At 38.3% G+C, this 9,872-nt stretch overlaps 1 protein-coding gene across 1 annotated transcript; it reads right to left on the reverse strand.

Moving 5' to 3' along the window:
* Positions 1 to 8,607: 8,607 nt before the first annotated feature.
* Positions 8,608 to 9,620, reverse strand: LOC129517268 (olfactory receptor 9K2-like). Its single transcript, XM_055336953.1, has one exon. It carries the CDS (start codon positions 9,568 to 9,570, stop codon positions 8,608 to 8,610), a length of 963 nt encoding a protein of 320 aa, XP_055192928.1. The 5' UTR covers positions 9,571 to 9,620.
* Positions 9,621 to 9,872: the final 252 nt, after the last annotated feature.

The raw sequence follows: 9,872 nt of genomic DNA on the forward strand, positions 1-9,872 counted from the left end.
TCCTTGGGTAGAGGGCAAGATCTCCAGACATTATAACCACTCTTGCCTTAAATAGAGCTTCTGCAACATGGAGCTCTCATGGAAAGAAGAAATGTTTTCAGCCTGCCACTCTCAAGGGGATATGGTAGCCCATGATTGGGATCTAGAGGAAGAGGATCCCCTGGGTTCTCGTCTGTACTTGCCTATGTGCTTCCTGTCATGCTGAGCTGGGACAAGACGGGGAGGGAGTAGCCCTGGTTCAAAAACATGCATTTGAATGTTCCTATTGGCTTTATTCACAATATTTAAAAGGAGAAAACACCTCAATTGCCCATCAGTTTAAGAATGCACAAACAAAATTTGGCCATATGTGTATAATGGAAAATGGAATATGACTGAGCAATAAAAAGAATGAATTACTTAAAGAGATAACAAAATAAATAATGTCTAATTCAATACAATTCAAATACAATAAAGAAACCTACCAAAAAGAGCACATACTGTATGCAGATTATATAGGGGGATATGCAAAACAAATCAGATCACTGATGGTGGGGAAATGGAGTTGGATGGAGGCCTGGACTAACCAGAGACACGATAAATCTTTCCAAGGTGATGGAAATGTTCTGTATCTTATTGTGGTGATGGTTTCATTGATGTATAAACTTTTGAGACTCACAGAATTGTACACTGTGAATAAACAGAGTTCATTTCACACAATCATCTCTCAATAAAATATGTGAGAAAAAAATAATGGCCAGACTTGTTTTTTGTTTTGTTTTCTGTTTGTTTTTAGGAACCAATGACTTCATTTTACAGTGATGGTGCAGAAATGTCTTTTTTCTTTTTCTTTCTTTCTTTCTTTCTTTCTTCTTTCTTTCTTTCTTTCTTTCTTTCTTTCTTCTTCTTCTTTCTTTCTTTCTTTCTTTCTTTCTTTCTTTCTTTACCTTTCTTCTTTCATTTTTTTTGACAGGAGATTTAATTTGGGCCTAAAACACAGTAATCTATTCAAAGCAATAGAAGATATTAACTATATTACAGAAATCTCAATGCATAAAATCGGCTAAAACCTTTTAATATAATTGTTAGCATAGAAGGTGAACAATGATTTACCACCATTGACATTATCATTTAAATTAAGAAAACTTCCTAGTTATTGACCCTACAGCTAGCTATAATTATACATTTTTGAGAAGTCATTAGATGAACTTGAGGAAGTTATGTGCATAATATTTTAGAGAAAGTTGTTTTTTAGGTACTAACAATGATGTTCTTCAAAAACCTAGCAATTCCCAAATCAAGATATTAGCTATACAGTAATAAAATGACTTTTTACATGACCTCCCTTACAACTTTGATTATTTTATGAGCAGCCTTATGATGTATAGATTATATTTAGAGAATTACCTATATATACATTAATGTGTATGTATGCATTTATGCATATATTTTCTATTAATCTATATTAACAGGCTAGTTATTATTTTTCCATCTCATCAAAGTTTTCAGCACTACTGAACAGCACATGAATCTTACTGGAATCTAAAAGTAAAATGAGAAGAAAGAGTTCCAAACAGGAGTGAGAACAGAATAACCTGAATGTAACTCTTGTAGCAATGACAAAAATTACTTGACATCAATAAAATAAGGGAAAAAGGTCAACACTGAAAAATTACTGTGCATATCTTCTCATCGTGAGGTCTGTTAGCTTCTACCTTAGCATGACAATGCTTTTCTGGGTCACCTGGATGTCACTGGACATGTATTGCCCTGGGGAGTGAGATAACCAATGATCATTCTTGATGTTCTTCTCAAAGGTATCCTGGGGTGTGTGTGCATGTGTGTGTTTGTGTGTCTGTGTATGTGTTCTGAGAGAGAGACAGATACAGAGAGATGAAGACCATGATTATGCTTTTATTTACATGTATATGTGTGTCTGATGGTGGTTGTTGGGAGGTGGGGTACGTGGTACATGTACAGACACATTGTTATCCTAACAGTCAACACTATCGTGAGGGTCTTTTTCTTCAGTTTGATAAAGGATTACTAATATTCAGTGGATGATGATTTAAAGGATGAGGGGCTTCTTTCGTTGCAGGCTCATTCCATTATAGGACTCAAGAAGGGTTCTGCATTTTACTCATGTGGGAGTGTTTGTAAAATATGCTTCTTTCAACCTAAAACCTTTCTGCTTGATCTGAGGAGAGAGATAAGATACAACCTTAGCATAGTTAGCATTTACATACAAATTCTCCTGAAGTTCTCCTACTTAGTGAGTCCCCTGTTTCCCCCAGTAATCTATGCTTTTAAAAAATGTGGGTGAAAGAGGTATAATTTGTTGAATTATAAGAGAGTATTCTTTTTTTTTAATTTTATAAATTAATTTTTATTGGTGTTCAATTTACCAACATACAGAATAACACCCAGTGCTCATCCAGTCAAGTGTACCCCTCAGTGCCCGTCACCCATTCACCCCCACCCCCTGCCCTCCTCCCCCTCCACCACCCCTAGTTCATTTCCCAGAGTTAGAAGTCTTTATGTTCTGTCTCCCTTTCTGATATTTCTCACACATTTCTTCTCCCTTCCCTTATATTCCCTTTCACTATTATTCATATTCCCCAAATGAATGAGAACATACACTGTTTGTCCTTCTCCGGTTACTGTGGCCAAGTTCAAAAAGGGTGTTGCCTGAGTTCTCCTCTGGGATTTTGATGGAATCTTGTCTCACATTTAGATCTTTCATCTATTTTGAGTTTATCTTTGTGTATGGTGCAAGAGAGTGGTCCAGTTTCATTCTTCTGCATGTGGATGTCCAATTTTCCCAGCACCATTTATTGAAGAGAGTGTCTTTCTTCCAGTGGATCGTCTTTCCTCCTTTATCGTATATTAGTTGACCATAAAGTTCAGGGTCCACTTCTGGGTTCTCTGTTCTGTTCCATTGATCTATGTGTCTGTTTTTGTGCCAGTACCACACTGTCTCGATGAACACAGCTCTGCAGTACAACCTGAAATCTGGCATTGTGATGCCCCCAGATATGGTTTTCTTTTTTAAAATTCCCCTGGCTGTTTGGGGTCTTTTCTGATTCCACACAAATCTTAAAATAATTTGTTCTAAGTCTCTGAAGAAAGTCCATGGTATTTTGATAGGGATTGCATTATACGTGTAAATTGCCCTGGGTAACATCGACATTTTCACAATATTTAATAGTGAAGCTTGCAAATTCCAAAGATAAAGAGAAGATCCTTAAAGCAGCAAGAGACAAGAAGTCCCTGACTTTCATGGGGAGGAATATTAGGGTAACAGCAGACCTCTCCACAGAGACGTGGCAGGCCAGAAAGGGCTGGCAGGATATATTCAGGGTCCTAAATGAGAAGAACATGCAACCAAGAATACTCTATCCTGCAAGGCTCTCATTCAAAATAGAAGGAGAGATAAAGAGCTTCCAAGACAGGCAGGAACTGAAAGAATATGTGACCTCCAAACCAGCTCTGCAAGAAATTTTAAGGGGGACTCTTAAAACTCCCCTTTAAGAAGTTCAGTGGAACAATCCACAAAAACAAGGACTAAATAGATATCATGATGACACTAAACTCATATCTGTCAATAGTAACTCTGAACGTGAATGGGCTTAATGACCCCATCAAAAGGCGCAGGGTTTCAGACTGGATAAAAAAGCAGGACCCATCTATTTGCTGTCTACAAGAGACTCATTTTAGACAGAAGGACACCTACAACCTGAAAATAAAAGGTTGGAGAACCATTTACCATTCAAATGGTTCTCAAAATATGCCCTAAAAACTATAGAACACTTCTGAAAGAAATTGAGGAAGACACAAAGAGATGGAAAAATATTCCATGCTCATGGATTGGCAGAATTAATAAGAGAGTATTCTTAGAGAAAGACATGAGTAGAGATGAACTGATACCACATTTGATGATGTGCATTTAATTGGGGGCCCTCTTCTTTTTGTTTTGAATATTTTCTAGTAGTTTTCAGCAAAAAAGAAAAAAAGACTGAAATAGCAAAGTAAGGTAACTCAAGGTCTATGGAAATGAAAACATAGGTACTCTTGGAGACTTGGGAATGCTTCATAGCTGAGAGTGAAAAGAGAGTCAGAGAAAGTCACTGTTTTCCTCTTTAAGACTTAAAATGAATAGTATTAAAGGCATGAAGAAATAACAAACCTGGAAGCCAATAAATATATAGATTTAACAACTTTGTATGAAATTTATGTAATTTAATCATTCAAGTAACTCTGAGATTTAGATACTGTTATGCACCCTATTTAACAGGAGGACATTACAATGCAGAGATACTATGTAATTTGCCCAAAGCTACATTGGCAAACATAGAATTTGAAAGTTCAGTTTGACATCTGGGCTCATTTTTTAAACTCTTAAGTTAACAATGAACTCTTATTACTCATATTTTCTTCCTTGTTTTATGAGGTGGCATTTCTCCAGCAGAGATGCTAAAACCTAAAGTCATTATTCACTTCTACCTTATTCTCATTTTATCAATCATCTGTCAGTATTTAGCTAACTTTACCTGCATTCTAAAGATAGTCTGTCTTCACTGTTTATAAGAAGACAGTCTTTGATAAAGCCATCATAACCTCTTACTTGGATGATCACACACTTTCTAAGACTACTATTTCCTCCTTGTGAATATTTATCTTTCATAAAGCTGTTGGTATGATTTTTGTGAAACGCCAAGTGGAACAGAATACTGTCTTTCTTAAAAACCCCCAATGAATACCATACCTCTTGTCTACAGAATGAAGGTCTTCCTTGGCTTGACATAGAGGTCGGCATGATTCCCATGAATTTCCTTTAAAGGCTCATCACTCATTCCTTGTCTTGTGCATTACAAATAACTTATCAAACTTCATGTACTTCACCATACAGTGCACAATAACTTGTCTATGTCATCTTGCTAAATTTACCTATCTTTAAAAATGTACAGAATATTTTCCTGACCATCAGGATCATTCATCTCAACACAAAAGTTCAGGACCAGGTGGCTTCTCAGGGGAATTCTATCAAACTTTTAAAGAAGAAATATCCATTCTACTAAAGCTGTTTTGAAGGATAGAAAGGGATGGAATGCTTCCAAACTTGCTTTATGAGGCAGCTTCACCTTGATTCCAAAACCAGACAAAGACCCCACTAAAAAGAATTATAGACCAATATCCCTGATGAACACAGATGCAAAACTTCTCAAAAGATACTAACCAATAGGATCCAGCAGTACATTAAGAAGATTATTCACCATGACCAAGTGGGATTCATCCCCAGATGCAAGGCTGGTTCAACCCTCATAAAATAATCAACGTGATAGATCACATTAACAAGAGAAAAAACAAGAACCACAGGATCCTCTCAATAGATGCAGAGAAAGCATGTAACGAAATATAGCATCCATTCCTGATCAAAACCCTTCAGACTGTAGGGAGAGAGGGAACATTCCTCAGCACCTCCGAAGCCATTTACGAAAAGCCCACACAAATATCATTCTCAATGGGGAAACACGGGGAGCCTTTCTCTTAAGATCAGGAATACGATAGGGATTTCCACTCTCACCACTGCTATTCAATATGGTACTAGAAGTCCTAGCCTCAGCAATCAAGCAACAAAAAGAAATAAAAGACATTTAAACCCAGAAGACTCCACCCCAAGATTGCTAGAACTCATACAGCAATTCAGCAGTGTGGCAGGATATAAAATCAATGACCAGAAATCAGTGGCATTTCTATACACTAACAATGAGACTGAAGAAAGAGAAATTAAGGAGTCAATCCCATTGACAATTGTACCCAAAAGCATGAGATACCTAGGAATAAACATAACCAAAGAGGTAAAGGATCTATACCTTAAAAACTACAGAACACTTCTGAAAGAAATTGAGGAAGACACAAAGACATGAAAAAATTTTCCATGCTCATGGATTGGAAGAATTAAAATTGTGAAAATGTCAATGGTACCCAGGGCAATTTATACGTTCAATGCAGCCCTTATCAAAATACCATGGACTTTTTTCAGAGAGTTGGAACAAATCATCTTAAGATTTGTGTGGAATCACAAAAGACCCTGAATAGCCAGGGGAATATTGAAAAAGAAAACCATCGGCAGCTCGGGTGGCTTAGAGGTTTAGTGCTGCCTTCACCCCAGGGCGTGATCTTGGAGATCCAGGATCAAGTACCACGTTGGGCTCCCTGCATGGAGCCTGCTTCTTGCACTGCCTGTGTCTCTCTGCCTTTGTCTGTGTCTCTCATGAATAAATAAATAGAATCTTAAAAAAAAAAAAAAAAAAGAAAACCAGAGCCGGGGGCACCACAATGCCGGATTTCAGGCTGTACTACAAAGCTGTGGTCATCAAGACAGTGTGGTCCTGGCACAAAAACAGACACATAGATCAATGGAACAGAATAGAGAACCCAGAAGTGGACCCTCAACTCTATGGTCCACTAATATTCGACAAAGCAGGAAAGACTATCCACTGGAAAAAGGACAGTCTCTTCAATAAATGGTGCTGGGAAAATTGGACATCCACATGCAGAAGAATGAAACTAGACCATTCTCTTACACCAGACACCAAGATAACTCAAAATGGACAAAAGATCTAACTGTGAGATGAGAATCCATCAAAATCCTAAAGGAGAACATAGGAAACACCCTTTTTGAACTTGGCCACAGCAACTTCTTTCAAGATACATACATGAAGGCAAGGGGAACAAAGGCAAAAATGAACTATTGGGACTTCATCAAGATAAGAAGCTTCTGCACAGAAAATGAAACAGTCCACAAAACTAAAAGACAACCTACAGAATGGGAGAAGATATTTGCAAATGACATATCAGATCAAGGGCTAGTATCCAAGATCTATAAAGAATTTATTAAACTCAACAGCAAAGAGAAAAACCATCCAATCATGAAATGGGCAAAAGACATGAACAGATCTCACAGAGGAAGACATAGACATGGCCAACAAGCACATGAGAACATGCTCTGCATCACTTGCCATCAGGGAAATACAAATCCAAACCACAATGAGATACCGCCTCACCCCAGTGAGAATGGGGAAAATTAACAAGGCAGGAAACCACAAATATTTGAGAGGATGTGGAGAAAGGGGAACCCTCCTGCACTGTGGGTGGGAATGTGAACTGGTGCAGCCGCTCTGGAAAACTGTGGAGGTTCCTCAAAGAGGTAAAAATTGATCTGCCCTATGACCCAGCAATTGCACTGCTGGGGATTTACCCCAAAGATCCAGATGCAGTGAAATGGCAGGACACCTGCACCCCTGCCAGGTGTTTATAGCAGCAATGTCCACAATAGCCCAACTGTGGAAGGAGCCTTAGTGTCTATCGAAAGATGATGGATAAAGAAGCTGTGGTCTATGTATACAATGGAATATTCCTCAGCCATTATAAACGATAAATACCCACCATTTGCTTCGACATGGATGGAACTGGAGGGTATTATGCTGAGTGAAATAAGTCAATCGGAAAAGGACAAACATTATATGGTCTCACTCATACAGGGAATATATAAAATAGTGAAAGGGATTTTAAGGGAAAGGAGGGGAACTGAGTGGGAAAAATTAGAGATGGAGACAAACATGAGAGACTCCTAACTCTGGGAAATGAACAAGGGATAGTGGAAGGGAAGGTGAGCAGTGGGTTGGGGTGACTTGGTTCCAGGCACTGGAGCACTTAATGGGATGAGCACTGGGTGTTATACTATATGTTGGCAAATTGAACTTCAATAAAAACAAATGAAAAGAAAAAAAAAGACTATTCACCTCCAAAGACTGCACTCTTTTCATATATTCTATAAATGTCTCTTTTTACTGGGTTTCCCTGTAGCATTTTTAGTTCTCTAGCCAGCTATAGTCTCCATATCTGATTGTGTGAGCTTAACCACAGAAATTAATTATACCTCGGGATCTTCATAAAGCAAAATGTACATCAAAATTCCATAAATATCAGTTTGATGAATTAATTTTAAGACATAAACCATAGAAATGAATTATCCTTATTTTTGTTTCATTTTCATTATAGTTTTCTTTTCAAAAGGAATTTTCAGGAATTATTTAAGCCTTGGAAAACTGTGAAATATGTGTGTCATTCATTGAGTATCTAGATAATTAAGAGTGACTCGAATGTCACCCTTAGGACTGTGTGCACTGCCAAGTACCTGATTCTCTCACACAGGGCTCAACGAGATTTCTTCAGTAAATCTGATATTTTATTCTTTCTTCTTATCGTATCAGACTTTGTTACTTCTACCAATTATATACATATTATATAACACTGGTCACTGGCTCAAGATAAACAATACAAACCAAACATCATCCCCAGAGTACCAGCAACAAACCTGGAATATATTTTCCCTAAACTTGAAATGCACAGAAACCATGATCATTACCCAATGAAGATGAAGTACAGAGAAAGCCGTTTCACTTCAAAATCCACAGGCAGGCAAATATCATCCAAATGTCTTCTTCAGCTGTAAGTCTATGGGATTCAATAAATAAACTTTTTGAGATTAAATATTTCAAACTCATTGGGTGCATTCTTTGCATTGATGCCTTCCCAAATTGTCATAATATCCAGATCTTTCAGTTATATCACTGTTAAGATGGAATTAAATAAAAATATCTTTTTCCCCAGGATCTTTCTCAGAGCCTCTTTGACATCTTTGTTTCTCAGGGAGTAAATCAAAGGATTCAACATGGGAGTGACTAACGTATAACATAAGGAAGCCACTTTACTCAGCTCAGGGAATCTGTCAGGGATGAAATACATAAAAATGATGGCACCGTACAGGACGCTCACGACTCCCAGGTGAGAGCTGCAAGTGGAGAAGGCTTTCTTACGTCCCTCAGTGGATCTTATCTTTAGAACTGTGGACACAATATACATATAGGACACGAGAATGACAATGATGGTGGGCAAAATAATAATGCTGCATAAGAGAAAGGAAACTATCCTATGAAAGTAGAGATCAGAGCAAGAAATCCTTTGAAGTGGACGGTCATCACAGTAAAAGTGGTCAATGGCCCGGGAAGCACAAAAGGACATACTAAATGTCATACTAGTCTGAAGAACTGAGCTGATGCAGCCACAAAAATAGGAACCAGCCACCAACTGGATGCAGAGACGCGTTGACATCTGGACGGAGTAGAGGAGTGGGTTGCAGATGGCAATGAAGCGGTCATAAGCCATGGCAGCCAGGAGAAACCCCTCAGCCACAATGAAGAGAGCAAAGAGAAAGAGCTGGGTCACGCAGCCTGCAAAGGAGATGGACTTGCTCTCAGACCAGAAGTTGATCATAGCCTTGGGGGCAATCACAGAGGAGTAGAAGAGGTCAATGAAGGAGAGGTTGCCCAGGAAGAAGTACATCGGTGTGTTCAGCCTGGGATCAGTCAGGATAACGGCCACCATCCCAACATTCCCCAGCAGGATCATGGCATACACAAGCAGGAAGAGCAGGAAGAGGAGAATGTAGAGCTCGGGGCGGACCCTGAAGCCTACAAGAATGAAGTCAGTCACTTCTGAGCGATTGCTGGTTCCCCTGTCACCCATGGCAGAAACCTGCGAGAGGCACAGGGATCAATAAACCAATGCAATCCTGGCTTTGTTTCTAGTGACATAACTATTTTCTTAAATATGGAATAAGTTAATTGCATCTTAATTAAATATTGCATATAAAACAATTTTAATGTCACGAAGTATCAAGAATTTGCACTAGATACTACTAGGCTTGTGAAACTGTTATTCAGTTAGTAAGCAGTGAAAGAAATTTAAATCATAATTTCGCTGAGAATTAGGCCAGTAAGTAGCATATGATATAGTCTAATTTTGATCACATCGGAAATTTCTTTCCC

The sequence above is a fragment of the Nyctereutes procyonoides genome, unplaced genomic scaffold (assembly GCF_905146905.1).
Source record: "Nyctereutes procyonoides isolate TBG_1078 unplaced genomic scaffold, NYPRO_anot_genome, whole genome shotgun sequence".
Taxonomy (NCBI): Eukaryota; Metazoa; Chordata; class Mammalia; order Carnivora; family Canidae; genus Nyctereutes; species Nyctereutes procyonoides.

Bases quoted from the DNA above. Each gene is read 5' to 3' on its own strand.
- LOC129517268 (XM_055336953.1), bottom strand. From the start codon at position 9,570: ATGGGTGACAGGGGAACCAGCAATCGCTCAGAAGTGACTGACTTCATT.